The 26,481-nt window shown below is 42.2% G+C and overlaps 1 protein-coding gene, 1 long non-coding RNA gene and 4 other non-coding genes across 6 annotated transcripts in view; all 6 read right to left on the bottom strand.

The window, feature by feature from the left end:
* The window catches only part of LOC137170725 (WD repeat-containing protein 5-like), a 9,491-nt gene extending 3,070 nt beyond the window's left edge, over positions 1–6,421 (bottom strand). Inside the window, exons 1-10 of the mRNA XM_067574282.1 lie at positions 6,070–6,421; positions 5,057–5,165; positions 4,302–4,375; positions 4,079–4,168; positions 1,982–2,071; positions 1,775–1,858; positions 1,602–1,657; positions 1,448–1,494; positions 1,251–1,326; positions 33–66 (exon numbers count right to left, since the gene is read on the bottom strand). Of these exons, the coding sequence (XP_067430383.1) occupies positions 33–66; positions 1,251–1,326; positions 1,448–1,494; positions 1,602–1,657; positions 1,775–1,858; positions 1,982–2,071; positions 4,079–4,168; positions 4,302–4,375; positions 5,057–5,165; positions 6,070–6,144 (735 nt within the window). The 5' untranslated portion in view covers positions 6,145–6,421. The remainder of the gene's footprint in view (positions 1–32; positions 67–1,250; positions 1,327–1,447; positions 1,495–1,601; positions 1,658–1,774; positions 1,859–1,981; positions 2,072–4,078; positions 4,169–4,301; positions 4,376–5,056; positions 5,166–6,069) is intronic.
* A 5,083-nt stretch (positions 6,422–11,504) lies between these two features.
* Positions 11,505–13,297, bottom strand: LOC137170757 (uncharacterized). Its single transcript, XR_010924667.1, has 2 exons — positions 12,416–13,297; positions 11,505–12,123 (listed from the first exon to the last, which is right to left on the bottom strand). It is a non-coding gene; the product is annotated as an uncharacterized lncRNA (long non-coding RNA).
* Positions 13,298–19,094: 5,797 nt separating this feature from the next.
* trnas-gcu (transfer RNA serine (anticodon GCU)) lies at positions 19,095–19,176 on the bottom strand. The gene has a single exon. It is a non-coding gene; the product is annotated as a tRNA-Ser (tRNA).
* A 4,226-nt stretch (positions 19,177–23,402) lies between these two features.
* trnas-gcu (transfer RNA serine (anticodon GCU)) lies at positions 23,403–23,484 on the bottom strand. The gene has a single exon. It is a non-coding gene; the product is annotated as a tRNA-Ser (tRNA).
* A 1,188-nt stretch (positions 23,485–24,672) lies between these two features.
* Positions 24,673–24,754, bottom strand: trnas-gcu (transfer RNA serine (anticodon GCU)). Its single transcript has one exon. It is a non-coding gene; the product is annotated as a tRNA-Ser (tRNA).
* A 1,618-nt stretch (positions 24,755–26,372) lies between these two features.
* On the bottom strand, positions 26,373–26,454 carry trnas-gcu (transfer RNA serine (anticodon GCU)). The gene has a single exon. It is a non-coding gene; the product is annotated as a tRNA-Ser (tRNA).
* Positions 26,455–26,481: the final 27 nt, after the last annotated feature.

Here is a 26,481-nt window from a genome sequence, read left to right as displayed (position 1 = left end):
GACAGACAGACTGAGAGACAGACAGACAGTACCTTTCCTTTGCTGTAGTCCCAGAGCTTCAGTGTGCTGTAAACCAGAGAGCAGCGTTAACTGTATGAACACTGAGCGACTGAAACACCTGCTGGGCAGCAACATATGAGCTGACATATGTTTTTAACACAGCGCTACGAGTAAATGCTAGTAAATGCTAACACGCTCACTGCTACCTGAGTTTTTTGTTTACTGATGTCCAGGACAGGAAACTAATTCACTACAGATTTACAAAACGTTTAAGCAAATAATCAAGTAGTACCCTTAAAATTAAATTAGCTAAGTATTACTAGACTTAGCATGAGGCTAACAAGTGTTAAGTTTGATCGACATGACTCTAGTTAAATGTTAGTAAGGTTAGCATGAGGCTAAGTGTAATTAAGCTTGGGATGACGCCAACTAGGCATCAGTACAATTTTGATGAAGCTAACTAACTGTTAGTAAGTTTAGGATGATGCTAAACTAGCCGTTGGTACGATTAGGATCAAGCTAGCTAAGTGATAGTAAGTTAAGAGTGAAGCTAACAAAGTGTTAGCAAGCTTAGAATGAGGTTAATTAGGCGTCAGTAAGCTTAAGATGATGCTAACTGAGTGGTAGTAAGTTTAGGATGATGCTAACTGAGTGTTAGTAAGTTTAGGATGATGCTAACTGAGTGTTAGTAAGTTTAGGATGATGCTAACTGAGTGTTAGTAAGTTTAGGATGATGCTAACTGAGTGTTAGTAAGTTTAGGATGATGCTAACTGACTGTTAGTAAGTTTAGGATGATGCTAACTGACTGTTAGTAAGTTTAGGATGATGCTAACTGAGTGTTAGTAAGTTTAGGATGATGCTAACTGAGTGTTAGTAAGTTTAGGATGATGCTAACTGAGTGTTAGTAAGTTTAGGATGATGCTAACTGAGTGGTAGTAAGTTTAGGATGATGCTAACTGAGTGTTAGTAAGTTTAGGATGATGCTAACTGAGTGTTAGTAAGTTTAGGATGATGCTAACTGAGTGGTAGTAAGTTTAGGATGATGCTAACTGAGTGTTAGTAAGTTTAGGATGATGCTAACTGAGTGTTAGTAAGTTTAGGATGATGCTAACTGACTGTAAGTGCCGGGTTGAAGTTAACTTAGTGTTATTGATCCTAACATGAGCTGCTGATCAGATAAAGTCTGATGACGACATTGATGAACAGCAGCAGTGACAGAAAGTCGCTGCTAATCAGTTGTGATACTGACTTGTCCAGCGTAGCAGCCAGGATGTATTTGCCGTTGGGAGAAAACTTGACAAAAGAGACGGGAGGATTGTCGTCATCTGAGGAGAGACACAGATTACCGTCACATCTGTAGATCACAGGTCTATAGAGCGAACATGTCTTTATTCTTTATTTCTATGAACAGTTAAAACAGATTTTGTATTCAGAGGTTTTACTCACCAATCAGAGTCTTCAGACACTGTCCTGACGCTGTGTCCCAGATACGACTGCAGACAGGAAGACAGGAAGAGGTTTTCAACATGATACGGTAAAGTTAAGACTTCCTGTGTGTGTGTGTGTGTGTGTGTGTGTGTGTGTGCCTGTGTAGACGTACCAGAGGCCGTCGTAGCTGCTGGAGACGATGAGCGAACCGTCTCTGTTGAAGTGAACCTGGAAAACACAAGCACAGAGGTCAGAGGTCATCACTAGAGAACTCACTAACACCAAGATTACAGTCAGGCCAATGACATGTTTACAGCAGCGACGGGGTCAAAGGTCAGCACTTACAGCGGAGACGGGGTCAGAGTGTGCAGGCAGAGTCTTCAGACATTTCCCCGTCTTCACATCCCAGATACGAACGCTCTCATCAAACTACAGACAGACAGAGAGACAGAGACAGAGAGAGAGAGAGAGAGAGACAGCTTTCATATCATGAAGGATGACAGCAGAGTTTTTGCATTAGATTATGAACTTTATTATGAAAGAGCAGCGTACCGATCCTGACACCACCAGGTTGGACTGAGGGTTGAAGTTACAGCAGAACACATAGTTACTGTGACCCTTCAGAGTCTTCAGACACTTCCCCTGAACAGAGAAACACACACACACTTTAGTGTTTATTCTAACAGCAGCTCAACCAAAGACAAACTGTGATAAATCTGTCACATCAACTCCAAATTGTAAAATTTAAATGAAGTTTTCTCTTCTTGTCTGCAGTGAGTAGATGAGCTTCCTCGCTGCTGTAGCTGCAGGTCTGATGGTGATGAATGTCTCACTGTAGTTTATAGATGTAAAACATCTCCTGACAGAGACGTCTTACATCTTACATCAGACAATATTCAGAACCTTTGGACAGGAAGTTTAAAGGATCATTCTGCTGATTTTCTATCTTTGTCTTCATGTTTGGATCCAAACCAACAATGAACTGATCTACTAACAAGTATCGTGTTTGTATCAAAGCTGATATATCTGATTAAAAACACGTCAGTGAGTCACAGCGCTGCACTGGGTCACATGATCCTTCATCATGAAGAGTTTGGTCACGTTAGTTTGTTTAGAAACGACTCCAAAGACTAATAACAGCTGATTTATCAGGTGTTGGATACACATAATACTGGTTAACAGATCAGTTCACTGTTGGTTTGGATCCAAACATGAGATTTATAGAAAATCGCCAGAATGATCCTTTATCCCTTTAATTCCTGCTGAGGACTAAATTCAAAACTTTTAAAAGAATTTTTAAGATCTGCAGATTCTCTGTAAATGTGAACAAGCAGATTCATCATCAACTTGCATCATAAATTCATAGAATCAGCAAAACAAAGAAGTCGTTTTGGCAAAAAGCACCGTTTTAAAATGATTTTAACTTTATTCAAAGCTACAATAGAACAATGCCAGACACAGCTGTGTGTCTCTGATGTGTGTGTGTGTGTGTGTCTCTAGTGTATGTGTGTGTGTGTGTGTGTGTCTCTAGTGTGTGTGTGTGTGTGTGTGTGTGTGTGTGTCTCTAGTGTGTGTGTGTGTGTGTGTGTCTCTAGTGTGTGTGTGTGTGTGTGTGTCTAGTGTGTGTGTGTGTGTGTGTGTGTCTCTAGTGTGTGTGTGTCTCTAGTGTGTGTGTGTGTGTGTGTGTGTCTCTAGTGTGTGTGTGTGTGTGTGTGTGTCTCTAGTGTGTGTGTGTGTGTGTGTCTCTAGTGTGTGTGTGTCTCTAGTGTGTGTGTGTGTGTGTGTCTAGTGTGTGTCTCTAGTGTGTGTGTGTGTCTCTAGTGTGTGTGTGTGTGTGTGTGTCTAGTGTGTGTCTCTAGTGTGTGTGTGTGTGTGTGTGTCTAGTGTGTGTGTCTCTAGTGTGTGTGTGTCTCTAGTGTGTGTGTGTGTCTCTAGTGTGTGTGTGTGTGTGTGTCTCTAGTGTGTGTGTGTGTGTCTCTAGTGTGTGTGTGTGTCTCTAGTGTGTGTCTCTAGTGTGTGTGTGTGTGTCTCTAGTGTGTGTGTGTGTCTCTAGTGTGTGTGTGTGTGTCTCTAGTGTGTGTGTGTGTCTCTAGTGTGTGTCTCTAGTGTGTGTGTGTGTGTCTCTAGTGTGTGTGTGTGTGTGTCTAGTGTGTGTGTGTGTCTCTAGTGTGTGTCTCTAGTGTGTGTGTGTGTGTGTCTCTAATGTGTGTGTGTGTGTCTCTAGTGTGTGTGTGTGTCTCTAGTGTGTGTCTCTAGTGTGTGTGTGTGTGTGTGTGTGTCTCTAGTGTGTGTCTCTAGTGTGTGTGTGTGTCTCTAGTGTGTGTCTCTAGTGTGTGTGTGTTTCTCTAGTGTGTGTGTGTGTGTCTCTAGTGTGTGTGTGTGTCTCTAGTGTGTGTGTGTGTCTCTAGTGTGTGTGTGTCTCTAGTGTGTGTGTGTGTGTCTGTAGTGTGTGTGTGTGTGTCTGTAGTGTGTGTGTGTGTCTCTAGTGTGTGTGTGTGTGTCTGTAGTGTGTGTGTGTGTGTCTGTAGTGTGTGTGTGTGTCTCTAGTGTGTGTGTGTGTGTCTCTAGTGTGTGTGTGTGTGTCTGTAGTGTGTGTGTGTGTCTCTAGTGTGTGTGTGTGTGTCTCTAGTGTGTGTGTGTGTGTCTTACAGAGTTGTTGTCCCAGATCTTGAGTGTTTTGTCGTCGGAAGCAGAAACCAGCAGGTTGGAGTCTGAAGACCAGGAGACATCAGAGATGCCCTACAAACACACACACACACACACACACACACACACAGAAACAAACCAGTATCAGAATCAGAACTGGAACCAGACTGTGTTCAGACCAGGATCAGGATCAGGATCAGGATCAGGACTGAGGCGGTGGTCTCACCAGTTTGTGTCCGACGATGGATTTCTCAAACTTGCCGTCGTACGCCCCCCAAATCTTTATCAGCTTATCAGCAGCTGCACAGAGACGTTACCATGGTTACTGCAACATCACAGCATGCACAGCAGCACTCAGTGTGACACGCTGATGCGTTCAAGGACTAACGTGTAACACATCTACAGTTAACATCAGACTGAGACGTGATCTTGTCAGCAGTCAAAACAGAAACAACTTTCATTTTACAGATGTCGGACGGTCATTGAAAGCACCACCAAGAATAAGAAGTAACAGTAAACTAAAGCTGACCAATCAGTGACTGTCAATCATCGAATGAACTGAAAGTAGCTTCCTGGAAACCAGGAGATCAATTTAAACACTGATGGATGGTTGTGAAAATGATCAGCAGCAGTTTTTCTTTTACCTTCATATAAACAAAAGAGTCGTTTAGCTGAAGCTGCCCAGTAAACCCAGTCTGTTCCTCACTTTCCCAACTGGTCCAGATATAAAACTGTTGCAGCCTTTAGTCTGAGTCTCAGCTCAACATCCACTTACTAGCCTTTCTCCTGAGCTTTCAACTACATCTGACAGTCTCCCTCAGCAGTGAACTGTCTGTTAAGATTCATGTTATTGTTTGTTTGTTTGTTTGTGAGATGTGTTGATCAGAATCTCTGTTTACACACAAAGTTCAGTTTCTACTGACAGGAGAGGATCAGCTGGGATAATGAGTGTGTGTGTGTGTGTGTGTGTGTTGTTCTTACAGGAGCTGGCCAGCCACTCTCCGTTAGGGCTGAACTTGACAGAAGAGACGGCCTTTGTGTGTCCAGCTAACGTGAACTTCACTGTGTAGTTTGGTTTCGCCGGGTTAGACTAGAAACACACAAACACACACACACAGTTACATCTGACACACCGTCTTATTACAGTCATACAATATTATAAATCTAACGCTGCAACCAATGATTCTTCTCATTATCGATTAATCAATGGGTTGTTTGGTCTTTAAAATGTCAAACAAATGGTGAAAAACGTGAATCAGTGTTTCCCAAAAGCCCAAGATGACATCATCAAATGTCTCGTTTTGTCAGTTTACTGTCAGAGACATAAATCACAATAAAAGAACAATGAGGTAAAAGAAACAAATGCAATTAAAGACTAAATTATGATGAATGTTAATGATGAAGTGGATCTATAATTAACATGTGATATTAAGTGAAATTAAATGTGTGAGAAGCATCATTATACAATCTGGCTTCAATTTACCACCTCACCATCTGCGTCACCAAAATGTAAGCACGCCCGGCTCAGAGTTTCCCTACAGGTGCGCAGTTTCTCCCGTAAAGTTTCTGTAAATCGCAACTTTTTCGTGGGAAATGACGTAAGTCTGTTTCAAGCCCCGTTTTGTGCGCACACAACGGTCATAAACGAGACCACAGGTGAGCAGACTGTCTTACCTGTCAGAGGAGTCTCCTCTCCAGACACAGAGGAGCGTCTTTATACAGGCACAAATAATCAATTAATCAGCAGATTAATCGATAATTAAAATAATCGTTAGTTGCAGCTCCGGTTATACATTTCATTAATCAATAAAAGGTCGTAATGACTATTTACAGAGCTGATACAGGATATAAATCACTAGTGAACACACATAAACGCTGATGAGTCTGTGTTCAGTCAACCGTTAGCTACTCGACCACTCAGCGGCGGACCGGACCACCAGGACCGGACACCGGCTGTCCCGGTGTCAGGAGCACCGTGAGTCCGGCTGACTCACCTTGCTGCCGGATCCTGAGGAGGAAGAGGACTGTTTGATGTTTTCTGTCTCTGGTTTCTTCTCCTCTGTCGCCATGTTGTCCAGCGTTAGCCTCTGTTAGCTTCAGTTAGCCGGGTTTGTTTTGATTCTCTGCTGCTGGAGTTAGCCGCATATGCTAACAGCGACCTAACTGTCGCCTCTACAGGCAGTCAGCGCAGGTTCCGGGTCAGAACCTGGACAGAACCGGTACCGTGTTACCGACCTGCACCGGGTCTGAGGTGACGGACCGGACCGTTAACAGCGGCGGACCGAACCTGTTAGCCGAATTAGCTACGAAACCAGCTCGTAGCTACTAGTGCGCAAGCGCGACAGAAAGTTTATATTCATACGGAGAGTGACAAAGGTCAAAAACAAAACGCACTTCTAAAGACAACAAACTTAGATTTTTATACAGTCTATGCAACAAACACAAACCTTCGATTTTAATTTCAAACTGTAAATGAAAAGAATTTTATTCTCTAAAAGCAAGAATGGATTATGTGCTTTATTCAACATTTTATTTTAATATTTTTGTCAATTATAATGTGACTGTAGTGTATGACTTCTGTATTGAAAGCCCCGTCTGTTCACATGTTGTTTGCTTTTATATTTTTCAGCTTGACTAGAGAATTATAATAAAGCTTAACATATATAACATACACAAAATCGACTAATGTTACTTAATTATTAATCTGTGCCCCTTTAATTATGTATTGATTGATTTTCCTCCTCCTTTGTATTATTATAATTTTATAATTTTATATATATTTTTTTAAAAAGTATGCTATAACTGAATTCCTGTCTGAGTTTGATGTTTGTTCAGTTGTCAAGTGTTCAATTAACTAAGAAAAAGGCACTTTATTTAGTTTCACTTAACAGTCAAAGTGTTGTTTTTTTAGAATGAATACAGACAGCAGCGTAGAACGTGTGGTCAATTTAATCATTTTATTAGAGAAATTCTACATACATTAATATAAATGTGATGCTCACAGTTTCTCCTCTTATACACACACGAGGAGATTTTTCAACTTCATGCATTACACTCCAAGTGTTGTCTAATGCACACCTGGTGTACAGGTGTGAAGGAAAATGAGAGATGAATTCCAGCACAACAGCAGCACAGAGTTTATTAAAAATCCAACATTTCAGTCAAAAAAACCTCAAAATATGATCTGACATGGCCTCACTCAATTCAAGGTGCTGCATCGGCTTCGTTACTCTGAAATCAAGCTAAGAGAAATGAAAATCTTTTCAAAATAAAGCTGCAACTAACGAATATTTTCATTATCAATTATTCTGTCGCTTATTTTCTCGATTAATCAATTAGTTGTTTGGTCCATAAGACGTCAGAAAATGGTGAAAAATGTCCTCACGTCTTATTTCATTCTTATTTTAGTCATAGAGGACTAAAGAAGAAGAGGAAGCTGGAATCAGAGAATTTGAACATTTTTTTCTTAAAGAAATGAATCCAAACAATAAATCAATTAACAAAATAGTTGATAATTCAATAGTTGGCAACTAATCAATTAATCGACCAATTGTTTCAGCTCTAATCCAGACACAGACACACCTGTTGTCCTAATCTGTCCTCTTATTGGGGTTCAATCTTCAAAACACTGTCAGATATTTTCCAAATGGCAATTCAGCCTGATACTATAGCAATGTTTTGGCATCATAGGAGAGAATAATAATAATAATAATCATCTTTCTGGAACTAAACTCAAAACAACAACATTTGTCACTTTGTCAGCACAGAGATTGATTTTTCTCCACTGGACGGATCCTGAAAACCATCGCTCCTCTGGTAAATCTGATATTAGAGCTTTAACCGTCCACCTCCCTGAACAATAACTCCATTTAATAAATCACATTTATTTATTCACATAAGTGTCTCTGCAGCCCATCACAGTGAGAGAGGTTTGTTAGTTTGTCCACCTTTGTTTTACTTTTTCTATTGTTGTTTGTTGTTGCTGTTCAGCATGTTCTAAAAAGGACAATAAAAAATATATATATTAAAAAAAAAAAAAAAAAAAAATCAAAATATGAACCAACAGCATCTTTAGAGTCAAACACCTGAGACAAAAACTACATTAATTTGTTTTAAAAACATGCAAACTAGCTTTTCTCTATTTATGGTACAATAAATGTATTGTTCTCTGTCACCATAAATAAAAAAAATAATTTAAAATGTGCAAAATAAGATAAACAATGAAACTCGAACACAACTGAAAAACGCTGAACGTGTGAGGAAATATCACATAAACAGAGTGATGTCACATCAAATTAAATATAACGCCAAAGGTAAAGAAGAATTCATGGAGACAAAAGTAAAAAAAAAACAGCAGAAAAACTTGTTTTAATAAAGATGAAACCAGCAGCTGATGATGACAGCGATTACAGACCCCGCCCACTGCCGGCCGCCGTTACACAGCGACCAATCACAGCAGGCCACCGAGACACCAGGAAGTTCCACCTGCTGACAGTGACGAGACGTCCCGCAACCCCGAGTCAGGACCAGGTCCAGAGAGTCTACAGAGAGAGAGAGAGAGAGAGAGAGAGAGAGAGAGAGAGAGAGAGGGGTTCAGTCTGCTCTAATCCTTCATGTCTCACGCTTTAAAGGCCGTCCACACCAAGATCTACAACCATAACAATAACCATAAGTATAATAATAACCATGATGATGTGAGCATCCACACTTATTAATAACGTTCTGTAAACAGTGGCACCAAACGCGCGCTGTGAGCTCCAGCTGTGTCTGCAGCTCAGGAAAACAGATACTGATGACTTGTTGCTGCTGCGGAGGGAGGTGATTCAGTGTGTTGCTCAGAAGTATTTCAGGACACTAGTTGCTGTGATGTTCCAGTATTTATAGACACCGACCAACAGTAGCAGACACTGGAGCTCACAGACAAGCAGGAACACGCGTTAAGAGCACGGATTTTGAAGCTAACTTAGTCGTTTTCTAACATTATAATGGAGAACAGAGTTCCAGCATCATTGTAAAATAGAGAGAGACAAACTTCTCTAGAGAAATCACCTCTGGCTGTCATTCTGCTCCAGTTTACTGTGCATCAGCGGTGAGAAAGGAGCAAAACCGCATTAAAATAACACATCTAAGATGATACATGCAGGTTTTTAAGTTTTACTGGAAAATGTCAGGCTAGATGGAGATGGTTTAGGGGATGGATGTTGATTGGCTGTCAGTGTTTCCTTCATCAAATTGCTCTGACAGTGATCCCGACGATATTGTTCGCCGCTGTCGTTGTCGTTATAGTTTCGTGTGGATTCCACCAAACACTTGAGTTAGAACCATTCTTAAAACTATATATTTATAGTTATCATTCTTGGTGTGGACGGCCCTTTAATTCATGTTCACGTCTCCGACCGCTTTAAAGAGAGCGGTTTCTCTACTTCATGTCTATGATGTGACAATAATGAGAGAAGAAGAAGAAGAAGCAGCATACTAACGGCTGGACGTGGTGACGCAGTATCGCAGTTTGAATCCTCGCGCTGTTCCAGTGCAGTTGATGATCTCTGGTTTGCTGCAGCCCAGTTCCACGTAGCCCCGCCCCCGACCACGCCCGCCACCGACATTACAACCAAAACACTGCAGACAGCTTCCTGACGCACGCACACACACACACACACACACACACACACACACACACACACACACACATACACACACAGTAATTATATAAAGGCAGCATGGTGACTTTGTGCTACATTATAAATTTCTAGATATTTTTCTATGATGGAATTTTTTAATGATGTATTATTTTTTTTTAATTTTTTTTTTTTTGATCAATTTATGTTGTTGTATTATGCATCTTTCTGCCCTCTCTATACACAGCACTTTATAAAGCCTTTTATCTCTACTATTACTATTATTATTATTATTATTACTATTATTATTGTTATTATCCTCATCGAGGTGTTTCTAATATATGCCATATCTAATAGGCACATTTTTGGATTAACAAAAATCCAAGTACCACCCCATAGCTGAACCTTTCTAGTTAATGGACCAAATATGGTGTCACCAAGCAGCAACCTCCAGGCTGAAAAATGAAGCCAAAACCTGCAGTTCCTTGAACGACCACTCGAGGCTCTAAAAGCGAGTCAATCATAGACCTCCATGTTAAAATGTCCAACTTTACAGCAGAAATAAACATGTTTACAGCCTGGTACAAACAACAGTTTTGGTCTCTGTAGCTAATTTCCTCTTTCATGACAACTGTACTGGGTGAATTTTTTTAATAACTCACCCGTTTAAATTTTATTAAGCCGTAAAGTTCTGCATAATGAAGGACATGGCTGCTTTGAGTGACAGGTCCGCCAGCCGCTAGGTGGCTTGTTTCAGCTGTTCGGCCCCGCCTCTTTGCCCATTTTTGATTGGCTGGGAGTTAGACAACGTCACGTGCTGCCAAGATGGCGACGGCCGGAGCGGCTCGCTTTGAGCTTCAAAACCGCTCTTCAGAAACCAACGGGTGTCGTCACTGTAACTACGTCCATATTTTTATACAGTCTGTGGGTGTCACCCATGTCCCTTCTTGGACAATGATTGGCCTGAAGCCACATGACCACATATCCAACCCATCTATGTAGATGTCCCATTGGCTGATATGTGTCTGGATGTATATGACTGGTTGTCTTTTATGTATTTTTAAAACTTTTACCTTTTTTTCATACCCAACTTACTTTATTTAAATGTTGTTTGTAATGTGTTTTATGATGACACTGATGAAGGCCACAAGCCGAAATGCGTCGGTTAACTAAGAAAGTTGTTCTTCATATTACAAGTGTTGCTGGAGTTCTCATCTCTCTCCAGACTTCTCCGTGCACCTTTGAAGTAGATGAAGTTGTTCCAGAGACTCTCACTCTGCATCTACATGATAAATTTCTCCCTGAACTTGTGATATGTAGCACATGCTCAGTGGCGTCTGCCTTTAACAGAACTAATCTCTCACTCGTCTTTCTGCCGTTTCTAAACAAACTAACGTGACCAAACTCTTCATGATGAAGGAACATGTCACCATTGCAGCAGTGTGACTCACTGACGTGTTTTTAATCAGATATATCAGCTTTAGATACACACACAATACTTGTTAGTAGATCAGCTCATCCTTGGCTTGGATCCAAACATGAAGACAAATATAGAAAAATCAGCAGAATGATCCTTTAAGTCTGATAAACCTCCAGAAATGAATTCAGTTTAATTCTTCAGCCTGTTGGACCAGAACTCATCATCAGTTCTTCACAAACAGAAACGTGTTGTTGACATTTTGTTCTTTTCGAACCACCATAAATGAAGCTGCTGACTCACCGAACACTCATGTATGACTCACTTTTAGACAGATGACAAAATGTTATTTCTCACTTACTGATGGAAACATGACCTCAGATACAACCCGAAGCACTGTTAGAAATCTGTTTTATTATTACACCAATTACAAAGAACAAACAGGTTTCTGTTTGCACAGAATGAAACATCCTGAACCTGGTTATTACAGTGTGTTTCTGATTGGTTCTCTGCAGAGATCAATACTGAGTCCACATGTTCAAAACTCTTCAACAGCAACAATTCTGGATCAAACTGTGACACGTTTGCATAGTTTTCACACAGAAAGCTTTCAAATGTCCTCAATACTTTTCTAGCAACAAAACATTTCTTACATCCTCACTTCCAAACTCTTCAGTCTAACATGTATTCATACGGATCAGAACCACACTGAAATATATGAAGCTTCAGTTAGAATCTGGTGGATATTTTATAAAGTACAGATTTCCTTCTTTTAGTCTTTAAGCTTCCGCTGCAGCCCGACATGAAGAGAGACTTCTTTACTAAACAGAGTTTCATTTTGGAAGATTTGATTCCACTTAATTTGAAGCTTCATACAAGCTTCAGAACGAGGACTGTTTTGAAGAAACTGGACCGTGAAGATCTGCCCGCTGACCCAAACTCACTGAGACCTTTACTGTACTGAAAGGTCAACGCTGTGCAGCCTGCAGCTCCGTCAGCTGTTTCTACTAACACTGAATCACATTAACATTTAGACAGAAAACACACAAATAAATAAGAAACAGCATGAAACACCAGAAACACCTCCGTACACACAGCTGTGATCAATACTGTTATTGATCAGTAACATTCAGATGGACAGAGCAGCTTTATAAATGTCCTTTAACTGTCTGAAAATCAAACATCACACAAGTCAAACTGTTTTAAACAAGTAAAAAACTAAAACTAACTGGATCCGGAGCATTAAGACGTATCTGGACATCAGTCAGATGTCAGGTGTCAGATGTCAGGTGTCAGATGTCTTACCTGGCAGGCAGGTGAGGAACAGAGCACTGAGACAGAAGAGAAGCAGCTGAGACGACGACATGACGAGACACAGACTGAACACGCTGAAGTCTCTCCGCAGACTCTCTCACTGCTCACAGCTCACTGACCGAAAGAAAAGCCGGTCTGAACCAGGAGCTGCTGAGAGCTTCACTTCATGAGACGCATCAATCACAGTGAAGGAAACACACATGCAAGCAGAGCTGTGACTAACCAGCGTTTCTATTATTGACTCATTTGTTGATTTCTCACTATTTAATCAATGAAATGCAGCAGTGGGAAGTAACTAAGTACATTTAGTCAGTGCTGTACTTACTGTATGTACAGCTTTGAGGTATTTGTACTTTACTTGAGTATTTCCATGTGATGCTACTTTCTACATTTCAGAGGGAAATATTGTACTTTCTACTCCACTACATTTATTTGACAGCTTTAGTTACGATATGATCTTCATTCAGGAGGTTCAGGACGGGTTTGACTGAGGACACGGTAACGGTAACGTAGCTCTCACCAGACAGCAGATCCGTAAACTCAGCTGTGGGTTTCAAAGCTGCGTTGACAGACTCAGGACAACGATGTCCTGCCAGCTTAGAATTATCATCTAAAACTCTTCTGATAGCCAGGATTTGCTCCAAAACTGTCCACCATTTTCTGTTTGGTGTCTCATCTCGTAACGCAGTATTGGCTGTTAAACACACAATATGTAATTTCAGCCGCTAGGCGTCTCAATCAAAACAATAAAAGACGGAGTGTGATGACGGTGTGAAGTAGCAAGGGATCATGGGAGTTGTTGTCTTCATTACTTCAGTGTTCATCATTCAGGATGTTTTTACTGGGAGCCGAATAATCCACTGAAGTCTCCTCCTCTCCAGAACAAACAGACCCGGTGATTACAGCTAAAAACACTGATTTTTTTTTTTTTTTTTACATGAAACTGCTTTATTCAGTGTTTCTCTAAAGCTGTCCAACAGGCACAGGACGTCCGGTAGTAGCTGTTAGCCGAGCTGCTGCTAACGTTAGCAGCTTGTTTCTCTAATAACTTAAGATCCAGACGTTCAGCACCGGGAGCCGAGAGGTCTCCACCTCTCCAAAAAACAAACGTACATGCAGATTAAAATTGGTAAAAAAAAATACTAAATAAAGATGTTTCAAAAAAAAAAAAAAAAAAAAAAAAAAAAATCAGTATTTCTCCGACGATGTTCAGCGAGCACCGGACTTCCTGGAGGGGCTGTTAGCCGAGCTGCTGCTAACGTTTGTCCAGTTTATTTCTCTGATAACTTAAGATCCAGACGTCCAATGACTAAAATCCTTCTTCCGGCTAAAAGATAAAGTTAAAAACCACCTAAATTTATCATGAAAATGTGGCTTAAAACTGAATAAAAGTCCATTTATAACAGTTTGTGTGGAACAACCACAACGCCGATGTATTATCTTGTATGTGTGTAAGTTACTCTTTGGTAGACGCCATTGTAGCGGACAAACACAGCGCCGCCGTATGCATCTGGTGCGTGTTTACTCTTTGGTAGAGGAGGTATGACGCCATCGACAGGCGACCAAATGAAACGGTCCGTTACTTTGATTAAATTACAGATTTATCTGGGTTTGAATGTAAGTACACAACTCAACAACATATATAACATAGGTCTAGTTGTTTTTAGACATTTTAATGTGGAATAATTACATGTTATAGCTTTAAATTACTGAACTGAAATTAGCATATAGCCTGTCTATTTCGTAATTAACAAAATAACACTATAAGCTACATTTTAAATCATTTGTTTCAATGTACTTTTATTGAACAAAAAAATACATTTAAATCATCCCAGCAGAATATAAGCATATTGTTTACAGGCTGTGATGATTTAAACGTATTATGAAACAAATAATACTTGAACTTCCATTAAATGTTTTAGTAGGACTATGTTGATGAATTTAAATGTAGCCTAAATGACAAATATCTTATTGAGTGTGAACTCTCAGCTATAATAAACCCAATAGTCTAACTTTGGAGGCCATGTTGGGGGATTTGAGGCTCCACTTGTACTTTCACCAGATTTCTTCAACCAGTTTTGAGAGAACGTGCTGGCCAAGCTGTGGTACAGGTCCACTGCTCGGGCTGTGCGGACCTTAATGCTCATCATTGTGTTTGTCACTGCCAAATGTAAGTTGTGACAAAAGCAGTTCAACTTGTTCACTGCTGCTACAGTGTTTGCCCCGTTGTCCGTAGCGATAAAGGCCGGTTTCTCTTCATCCAGGAGCCACTCATCAAATGTGTGACGGAGAGCTTCCGAAGTTTTGTTGGACGTGTGGTTCTGGGGCGTAAACACTGTTTCAAGGCAACATGATTTAAGAGCCCAGTCTGTGGTCAGATAAAGCACCATTAGACTCATATAAGGAGTCATATTGACACTTGACCACAAATCAGTTGTGGCAGAGAAGAAGTTGACATTCTTAACTGATACCTTTACTATGTCGTACGTTTTTGGGACAGCAGTCTCTGAGAAGTAGGTTTTTCCTTATGAAGCACAGACTTGAATGCAGGTTTCTCCACCGTGATGAATGGAACCATCTCCTCAACCAGATACCGCAGAACAGCAGCTGTAAAAGGTATTTATGCCTTTTACTTTCACTGGCTTCCTAACTGTCAGCCCCACTAGGTGCTCCTGTGTTTTGCAGGATCCAGGAGGGGCGGAGGTTCGTCATCGCCATCATGAGCCACACCTGGGCCCGATGTGGTCTCGAGTATAGAGCTTGGCCTTCCACAGAGCTTCCCTCTCCTTCATCTCGCCTTTTCCTCTCCCAGCACGGCACGGCTGTTTTTGTCTTTTGTTTGCTGATGCACACACACACGCCGACACTACTGATTACTGACTTTTTTTTCTGTTATCATTTATTATTTTGTAAATAAATATACTTGTCCTAACCGGCAAACTCATCTGGTCTCCCATGAGCCGGGCTGTGACAGCTGGAACCGGCCTGAACGTTCCCTTTAGAGGTTTCTCCACGACTCGGATAGCTGGATGATAGGTAGAGGTAGGTGAGACCTCAAATTCGGTGTATTTCCCCGAGTTTCACAGAGACTTTTCTGCCACAGATTTTGCGTATTGTCTCCTCTGAATTGGCTGAATCTCTCTTTTCATTCAGTTGAAAGCTGAAATTATTCCAAACAGGTGAAGTTACGTTTGGTTTTGCGACCAGAGCAGCTGAAACTCTGACTGAAACCCAGCAGCACCGGATATGAACAGACAGCTGGTGTTAAAAAATACACTTGTGATATAACGAGGTTGTGGCGGTTGTTTACCATCCACTGTTGTTGTTTATACGGCGGTATAGAAATATTGCGGTTACTGTGACAGTCCTAATTCCAATATAATCCTGGGGTGAATATTTTAAAATTACTTCTATTAATTATCAGTAATAAAATTAAGTTGTTTTTTTCACATGTTAATAAATGGATGATATTAAAATGCTGACATATATCACTGCTTTACTGATCAAAGTCCATTTTTTAACATGATGTTATGTTCTGAGAATACTGGTTGTTGTAATTTGCTCCAATGTTTTGCACCCATATAAAGATTTTATCACTTGTCTCAAAAGACAAACAGTGGATGAAAAATGGATGATCTGGGCTATCATATTGATAACCAATGGAAAATGTTACAGGAGGAAACACCCACAAACCCAATTATTGATTGAACCAAACATCAGCGCTTTAAAACTGTTTTCATCCAACTGGAATAATATGATTTGGTACAGAGTGTCTTTTTGACTTTTGTTGGTTTTTTTTGTCATTATTGTTTCTATGCAAGTTATATTGATTCTCTTGTGTTGTTAATGTTTTTTGGCTTTGATTTGATCGATAAAGTATTTAAAATAGGGGCAGGACTAGAAAAGTTCTTTACTTCATCCGACGCCCTTTTCGAACACTGAAAGGTTATTTGGGTTGCTTACTGAAAGATTGCTGTTATTTTTGTTTTGCTGCCTATATATTTTATTTTAACATGTTTGAATGAAAATTATTTATTTTCCTTTATTTCAGTTTATTTTTGTTGTGTCAGGTGTGAATGTCTATAATTAGGTTCACCTGTCCTTGATTATTGTTTGCCGGTATACACGCTGAAGAAGGACGCCTGGCCTGAAACGTCTGTGTGGCAATTCAAATTAAAATGAGCTTACTAGGTGTGCTGCCCTAATCTCCTTTTTTATTGAATAAAAATAATCTAATCTAAAAAAAAAACTAAAAAAAAACTAAAAAAACCTACAACGACGTCTTAAACATTCGACTATGACGTCAACAGAAGAAATGCATCAGTCAGACCTTCATGTTGGAATAAAAACAAGATCGTCGAGGGGAGACTGTTATAAAACTAATGTTAAAAAATGGCTGAATGACAGACAGTCATGTTGTTATTTAGGTCTGATGCCTCTGAATACGCATTGATCTGTCCGACAGGTTTATGTATTAGTGTCATGTGGAATTATCACTTTTTATTGTTATATGTGCATGTAAACACGCTCAGGGACAACAGATGGAAATTAGCATTGTGCTATATCTGGTGCAATACATTTATTGTACACTGTCCCCCTTTTTAAATTGACCAATAAAGGAAGATGTAATGAGTTACGCTGAAGAGACAAGTATCGGAGAAATCCTTGACTTGTGGATACAGGCTGCATGTCAGAGGAGACTGTTGGCACAAAACAGGAACAACAAATGGACTCTGAGATAGAGCCATCAAATGAAGAACAAGATTAAATGCAGTCAGAGGAGGAGAAGCTGAACAGAAATATCTTCATCAACAACAGAGTCTGGATTTTTGGACCAAAACTCAGCTACTGAAATCATCAAGCCACGAGTCATTTCAAGACATAGACGACATGTTGGCCAGTATGTCAGAACCAGCAGACGTCTCTGAACTATAAAAACAACCTGCATCTAAACCTGAGGATTTATTGATAGAAGTAACAGCCGAGGCAGAGCAAACATATCTGAAAGAGGAGGAATCGATCACTGTGACAGATCAGGAATCAGATCAATTGTAAGAAAAAACAAGAAGAGTTGAATGAGATGGGAACTGTATCACAGAAAGAGACTGATGCTGATTGATGTTGGGAAGTTAGAAAGAAGAATAACTCAGTAATGACACATTTTGATTCCCTGTGGAAGATGCTGAGACGTTAATATTTCCGAGACAGATACATTTTAGAGAGGTCTGAGACACCATTGTTTCTAAGATGAATCAAAATCAATGGTTCACAGTGAAGTAGAGTCTAGAAAATAAGCAATAGGAGGGGTTGTGAAAAGTATATAATATGATGTTTTATGATTTTGCAGTAGGTTCTTCGTCCCGGGATCAAGGCCTTGGTTTGCTTTGTATTGCTCTTTATATACAGTAAACCTACTCACGTTGAACTCTATCAGCTTCAAATGTATTTTTTTGAGTCTCTCTTATAAGTCTTGAGTTTAATGTTAAGTTGTGGGTGACCTGAAGATTTATAGGCCCATCTGAGGATTTCCATCAACAACATCTCAATCAAATCCAGCTGCCCAACACCGGAGGTCTCATTCTGCTCTTAACTCACAGGCTGACTTAAGGAACTGCATATAAATTTGTGGGCAATTTTAGAGTCCAGGAACATTAATGGAATAACATCTCATACTCACTCATTTGTATAATTGATAATGTGTTAAGACACCACAATACCTGCTTCCATTATAGGTGATCTGAATGTTGTAAACTCTTTAGAGTTAAGTTTTTAAAAGTTTGATGGAGAGGACTCACCTGGACAGGCTTCTATATAAAGGCAGTCAATCACTCTCTCCTCTGGCTTTACAGTGAATAAATGCCCTCCCATCAGTAACTGCCTGAAGATCAGGATTGAAACTACGTAGTTATTTGTATTTGTGAGCCTCGAGTGGGGAAGCTCCCATTTGTTTGTGTGGACTACCTTTGGTTTTTGCTGATGCACATTAGGATTCAGCACTTTAGTTTCATGTTTTGTATCAGGTTTGTTTAATGGAAAAGGTTAGTTACCTTCCTGTTTGTACGTGTCATGTAGTCAGGGCTTGGGCCTTGACGCTGACACTTACCTAATGCATTGTCTCTAGCGTTGTGGAGTCAAGGAGTTGACCTCAACACTCCAGACTTCGGTATTTTGAGATTTCTGATGAACTACTGTAGCTGGCCAGCTAACTGCTAACTTGCTAGCTGGCTGGGCTACCGCTAGTCATTCACAACAGCTCCCAGAGTTTCTCTCTGCTGTTCTGTTTCCTCGTCTTGATATTTATACACAGCTTATTTAAAAGGGGCAGTGGTATCGTGGCCTCCTCTCATAACTGAGTGCAAACCAGCTCTCTGTTGTGGAGCAGCTTTGACTCTGACAGAGGAGGGTAAAACCAGCCAGTGGTGCAACACATCCAACACGCTATGATAGCTTCCTCCATTTTGGACTCTCTGTTTCCTCCTAAGTATCATAGGGAGCTCTTCCAAGAAGGCTTGCGATTGTTCAGTGGTGCATGGGTTGTTTTTGCCTCCTTAATCGGATCCTCTGATTAGATGAGTTGAATTCACTGCCTTAAATGCTGCCGCGTGGAGGCCTTAATCATGGAGCCGGTTAGCTCGACATGTAAGCACAGCAGACTAAAGTCAAGTCAACTCGACGAGGATGGGATTCGAACCCACGCGTGCAGAGCACAATGGATTAGCAGTCCATCGCCTTAACCACTCGGCCACCTCGTCTGTTGATGGTGTTTAAATGTCCATACAGCCGTGGCGTTGTATGGACAATGTGTGAAACGCATTGACGTCGGCTAACGTGGCGGTAGTGAGAGCGGTCAGAGTTACGGGACTGAAGGTGTGAATAGTTGAGGAGCCTTTTGGGAAGGATTGAATCATAGCTGACAGTCTAACAGCCCGTTCACACATACAGACTCCAACACTGGAGACACAACAGGACGCCTTTCAGTATGACGTGGACTCTCAAAAACTGCCACTGCTGCTCAAAGGGAAGTTGAGAAAAGTTCATCTTTATGCAGAAGTTAAGACTGGAGGAGGAGGTTGAAAGAAATGATGCGCGGGAAGAAAAGACATGCCAGCAGAGTGCTGACCTTACATGTAAGAGGACTCTCTCTATCTCACCTCTGAATTAACCGCACAGATGGGGTTGTTTGCTGTAGTGCACGAGAAAGTCCCAGGCACCATTACGCGGAGACAGCGGGAAAGGCTTGTGGAGAATGCGGGCGTCGATCCCGCTACTTCTCGCATGCTAAGCGAGCGCTCTACCATTTGAGCTAATTCCCCTGTTGTCTAAAAAGCACTCTCTTCACTTTTAATCACTCCTCCCTGCAGTCGTGAAATGTGGCTTTTCTTGTTAACTTGTAGTCGTGTAAAGACAGAAGATTGAATTGAACATGACCTGACGAGGATGGCATTGTAACAGAGGCGTGAAGAGCGCAATTGATTTGGAGGTCTTCACACAGACCTGGAAGGTCTGGAGGGTTTCATTGGTGTCTTTTCTAAGTGGAGACACCAAATAAAGATAGGTTTTTTTCCCCTCCAGTAACACGAATCCTCCACAGGGGAGGCAGGAAGAGAAGTGCAGCACAGAGCTAGATATCTTCCTTTTTCTCATTGGGGAATTAGCTCAAATGGTAGAGCGCTCGCTTCGCATGTGAGAGGTAGCGGGATCGACGCCCGCATTCTCCAAAAGACTTTTGGGCGTTTCTCCTACTTGCGTAGGGAAAGTCCAGCTAACGTGGAAACCCAATTTTTACAGCTGAACATGGGTAAGACAATTGTAATCATGATCTCTTTCCACTGCAACATCCGGTCCCTCACACCGTCTCAACTTTCCAATGAGGTATTGGTTACCCTACCTCATAATGAATTTTCCTCACTCACGGTCAATAAAGCTACAGACACTCTCCTCGCTAGCTACCTCTCTTAACAATCTCTGTCCTTCCAAACCTGCTCGCATCACCCACCCTAGTCCATGGCTCACTGAAGTCATCAGAGAGCAGAGGGCAGAACGGGGCCACACTGTCCTCATTCTCCCCTATGACCAAGGAGGAAGTCTCCAAAATTCTACTGGACTCTTGTCCCATTACCTGTCCACTGGACCCAATACCATCCAACCTGCTACAGAACATTTCCCCGCACTTAACTCCGCAGTCAGACACATCATCAACTCCTCACTTATAATGGGTGTTTTCCCCACCGCCTTTCAGCAAACTTGAGTCACCCCTCTGCTCAAGAAACCTACACTGTCCTGTCAAAAGTACTTGAGCACACAGTCTTTAACCAAGTCTCTGAATTCCTTTCTGCCAACAACCTTTAAGCAGGGTCACACTACCGAGACTGCACTACTGTCGGTTATCAAATCACTGCTGGTCAGTCCTCAGCCCTTTTGCTACTAGACCTGTCAGCTGCCTTTGATACAGTTAACCACCAACTCCTCCTCTCCACACTCACTGAGCTTGGTATCACAGGATCCGCCCTCCGCTGGTTCATGTTCTTCCTGTCAGGGAGATATTATAGAGTATCTTGGAATGGAGAAGTGTCCAAACTGCACAACTTATCCACAGGGGTTCCTAACAGGTCAGTGCTTGGTCTCCTTCTTTTTTAATTATACACCACCTCACTTGGCGCAATCATCCACTCCCATGGTTTCTCATACCACTGCTATACTGACGAGACCCAGCTCTTCCTGTCATTCCCACCGGAAGACCACACAGTCTCAGCTAGGATCTCTTCATGCCTTGCCGATATATCAGCATGGATGAAAGAACACCACCTTCAGCTTAACCACTCTAAGACCGAGCTCCTGGTCATGCCAGCCAGTCCTTCTATACAACAAAACATTAGCATCCAGCTCGAATCAACCCAACTCATGCCCACAAAATCTGCCCAGAACTTGGGTGTTATGATTGATGACCAACTAACCTTTAAGGTTCATGTTGCCTCAGTCGCTCGATCTTGTCAATTCGTCCTGTACAATATCGGGAAGATCAGACCCTACCTGCCTGAGCTTGGTTCAGGCTCTCGTAATGTCACACATCGACTACTGCAACTCCTTACTGGCAGGCCTCCCTGCATGTACACTTAAACCTCTGCAGATGATCCAGAACGCAGAGGCACGTCTGGTCTTCAGTCAGCCCAAAACAGCATGTCACCCCGCTGTTGATATCCCTCCACTGACTCCCAGTTGCTGCCCGCATCAAATTCAAAACCCTGACACTCGCTTACAAAACAGCAACTAAAACGGCTCCTGCCTGCCTGAACTCTCTCATTCAGGTCTACACTCCCTCCGGCCCACTAGGCTCTGCCAATGAAAGGTGCCTGGTACCACAACAGGGCCCTTAGTCACTAGCTTGACTCTTCTCCTCTGTAGTTCCCCGGTGGTGGAACGAGTTACCAAACTCTGTTCAATCTTCAGAGTTCCTTTCAATCTTTAAGAAAAGACTAAAGACCCAGCTCTTTCGCGAACACCTCACTTGATGGACTGAAGGTAGAGAAAAAACAAGAAAAACAAAACAGAAAATACCCCCAAAAACAACAACAACAACAAAAAAAAACATGCTTCTATGCACTCTAATCATTGCCTTGTTGCACTGCTTGTTGGCATCTACGTCCTATCAGGCCCAAACTTAAGCTTTATGGCACTCACTCATGTTGTTGTCTCCTGACTAGATCCCTGCTTGTGTTGTATCAGTCTCATATGTACGTTGCTTTGAATAAAAAGTCCACAAAGTCCTGAGTAAAAGAGGGAGAGCAAACAGGAGAAAGAAAGAGGGGGAGATTGAAAAAAGAGATGCGTGGGAAGAAAAAACATGCAAGCAGAGCACTTACGTTACACATAAGAGGACTCTCTCTACCTCAATTCTGATTTAATTGTACAGAGGGGGTTGTTTGTTGTAGTGCACAAGAAAGTTGCAGGGACTATCACATAGACACAGTAGGAAAGTCCTCTGAAGAATGCGGGCGTCGATCCCGCCACCTCTCGCATGCTAAGCGAGCGCTCTACCATTTAAGCTAATTCCCCTGTCACTAGAAAGCACTCTCTTCACTTTTAATCACTCCCTCCCGCAGTCTTGAAATGTGGCTTTTCTTGTTAACTTGCAGTCATGTAAAGACAGAAGATTGAATTGAACATGACTTGACGAAGATGGGATTGGAACAGTGTGAAGACCACGATGGATTAGTAGATCTTCACACAGACCTGGAAGGTCTGGAGGGTTTCATTGGTGTCTTTCTAAGTGGAGACACCAAATAAAGATAGGTTTTCCCCCCTCCAGGAACAGGAATCCTCCACAGGGGAGGAAGGGATAGAAGTGCAGCACGGAGTGAGATATCTTCCTGCTTCTCATAGGGGAATTAGCTCAAATGGTAGAGCGCTCGCTTCGCATGTGAGAGGTAGTGGGATCGACGCCCGCATTCTCCAAAAGACTTAACTATTTCTTCTACTTATGTAGGGAAAGTCCAGTTAATGTGGAAAACCAATTTTACAGCTGAACATGGGTAAGATGATCCTAATCAGAAAGGTCTGGATGAGGCACCGATAGGACCCAAATGACACAAAGTCCTGAGTAAAAAAGGGAGCACGAGTGGGAGAAGGAAAGAGGTCCCAGGAGACCTGACTGTCCATAGCAGAGGGGCCTGGCTGAAGGGGCTGTTAGGTGGGGACGAAAACTTGCTGGTGTAGTGACATTCACGGGGCTGGTTGGTGAACTGCTGTAGCTGGCCAGCTAATCGCTAACTTGCTAGCTGGCAGGGCCACTGCTAGTCATTCACAACAGCTCTTTCAAGAAGGCTTGCAGTTGGTCTGCAGTGCGTGGATATTTTTTGAACCCCTTGAAATTGACCCTCTGATTAGATTAATTAAATTTAGTGCTTTAAATCAAGGTCTTGATCATGGAGCGGGTTAGCTCAATGACATGTAAACACAGCGGGCTCAAGTGAGGAAGACTCGACGAGGATGGGATTTGAACCCATGCGTGCAGAGCACAATGGATTAGCAGTCCATTGCCTTAACCACTCGGCCACCTCGTCTGTTTAAGGGGTTTAAATGTCCATACAGTCGTGGCGTTGTATGGACAATCTGTGAAAAAATCTCTGTGGCGGTCATGAGAGCGGTCAGAGTCACGGGACTGAAGGTGTGAATAGTTGAGGAGCCTTTTCGGAAGGATTGAATCATAGCTGACAGTCTAACAGCCCGTTCACACATGCAGACTCCAACACTGGAGACACAAGAGGACGCCTTTCAGTATGACGTGGACTCTCAAAAACTGCCACTGCTGCTCAAAGGGAAGTTGAGAAAAATTCAACTTTATGCAGAAATTAAGACGAGAGGGGGAGTTTGAAAAAAACAACAACATGCAAGCAGAGTGCTTACGTTAGATGTAAGAGGACTCTCTCTCAAAGGACCCTGACGACACAAAGTCCTGAGTGGAAGAGGGAGAGAGAGCGCAGAGCACAATGGATTAGCAGTCCATCGCCTTAACCACTCGGCCACCTTGTCTGTTGACAGGGCTTCAATGTCCATACAGTCGTGGCGTTGTATGGACAATCTGTGAAACACGTTGACGTCAGGTAACGTGGCGGTGGTGAGAGCGGTCAGAGTCACGGGACTGAAGGTGTGAATAGTTGAGGAACCTCTTTGGAAGGATTGAATCATAGCTGACAGTCAAACAGCCCGTTCACACATACAGACTCCAACACTGGAGACACAAAAGGATGCCTTTCATTGTGATGTGGACTCTGAAAAAACTGCCACTGTTACTCAAAGGGGAGTTGAGAAAAGTTTATGCAAAAGGTCAGAGATTTCCTTGCAAGGCAGCTGGACTTGTGAGATCACAACATCAGGAGATCACGCAAGAATCCATCTTGTCAGGCTTCAATTGATGCACTTGTGTCTGAACCACCAGTGGTTTGGACCAATCAACGTCCTATCAGGATTCTTGTATGACCTTGTGTGCCCCGCAAGGTAAGACAGAGATGGTTCATCCAATCATCTGCCAAGTATTTTTTGAAAGTGCCCTTTTCCAAACAGATTCCAAGGACGGCTTTTCAGATGGTTCTGTGTAACAAACCATCTGGCCCGTCAGGTTAAAGACGAGGGAGAAATTTATACAAATGTCCTTAGAGTACATGTAGGAGAATTTACTGCTTTATATCAAGGCCTTAATCATGGAGCCAGTTAGCTTGATGACATGTAAACACAGCAGGCTAAAGTTGACTCGACGAGGATGGGATTCGAACCCACGCGTGCAGAGCACAATGGATTAGCAGTCCATCGCCTTAACCACTCGGCCACCTCGTCTGTTGACGGGGTTGAAATGTCCATACAGCCGTGGCGTTGTATGGACAATCTGTGAAACGCATTGATGTCGGCTAACGTGGCGGTCGTGAGAGTGGTCAGAGTCACATGACTAAAGGTGTGAGTAGTTGAGGAGCCTTTCATTGTGACGTGATCTCTCAAAAACTGCCATTGCTACTCAAATGGAAGTTGAGAAAAGTTCAACTTCATACAGAAGTTAAGACGAGAGGGGGAGATTGAAAAAAAAGATGTGCAGGAAGAAAAGACATTCAAGCAGAGTGCTTATGTTACATGTAAGAGGACTCTCTCTATCTCAGTTCTGAATTAATTGTAAAGGTGAGATTGTTTGTTGTAGTGCATGAGAAAGTCCCAGGGACTATTACATAGACACAGTAGGAAAGACTTCTGGAGAATGCGGGTGTCAATCCCGTTACCTCTCGCATGCTAAATGAGCGCCCTACTACTTGAGCTAATTCACCTGTGATCAACAAAGCACTCTTTTCACTTTTAATCACTCCCCCCTGTGATCTTGAAATGTGGCTTTTTTTGTTAACTTGTAGTCGTGTAAAGACAGAAGATTGAATTGAACATCACCTGACGAGGATGGCATTGGAACAGAGGCGTGAAGAGCGCAATTGATTAGGAGGTCTTCACACAGACCTGGAAGGTCTGGAGGGTTTCATTGGTGTCTTTTCTAAGTGGAGACACCAAATAAAGATAGTTTTTTTTCCCCCTCCAGTAACATGAATCCTCCACAGGGGAGGAAGGAAGAGAAGTGCAGCACGGAGCGAGATATCTTCCTTTTTCTCGTAGGGGAATTAGCTCAAATGCTGGAACGCTTGCTTTGCATGTGAGCAGTAGCGGGATCGACGTCTGCATTCTCCAAAAGACTTTTAGGCATTTCTTCTACTTACGTAGAGAAAGTCCACTTAATGTGGAAAACCAATTTTTACAGCTGAACGTGGGTAAGACGATCATAAAGAGAAAGGTCTGGATGAAGCATTGATAGGACCCAAATGACACAAAGTCCTGAGTGGAAGAGGGAGAGCGAGTGGGAGAAGGAAAGAGGTGCCAGGAGACCTGACTGTCCATCACAGAGAGGCCTGGCTGCAGGGGCTGAAAACTTGTTGACATTGTGACACTCACGGGGCTGGTTGGTGAACTGCTGTAGCTGGCCAGCTAAGCGCTAATTCGCTAGCCGGCTGGGCCACCGCTAGTCATTCACAACAGGTCCCAGAGTTTTTCTCTATGTTTTGTTTCCTCGTCTTGACATTTATACACAGCTTATTCAAAGAGGTAGCAGGATCGTGGCCTCCTCTCATAACTGAGTGCAAACCAGCTCTCTGTTGTGGAGCAGCTTTTACTCTGACAGAGGTGGGTAAAACCAGCCAGTGGTGCAATACATCCAACACGCTACGATAGCTTCCTCCAATTTGGACTCTCTGTTCCCTCCGAGGTATCATAGGGAGCTCTTCCAAGAAGGCTTGCAATTGGTCGGTGGTGTGTAGATTTACCGAATCCTGAGTTGCATTCACTGCTTTAAGTGCTGCCGCATGGAGGCCTTGATAGAGCCGGTTAGCTCAATGACATGTAAATGCAGCAGACTAAAGACAAGTTTACTTGACGAGGAAGGGATTCGAACCCACGCGTGCAGAGCACAATGGATTAGCAGTCCATCGCCTTAACCACTCAGCCACCTCGTCTGTTGATGGGATTTAAATGTCCATACA

Source organism: Thunnus thynnus, chromosome 2 (assembly GCF_963924715.1).
Source record: "Thunnus thynnus chromosome 2, fThuThy2.1, whole genome shotgun sequence".
NCBI lineage: Eukaryota > Metazoa > Chordata > Actinopteri > Scombriformes > Scombridae > Thunnus > Thunnus thynnus.
Note: the sequence above shows the minus strand (reverse complement) of the source record. Positions and strands in the feature narration are given on the sequence as shown.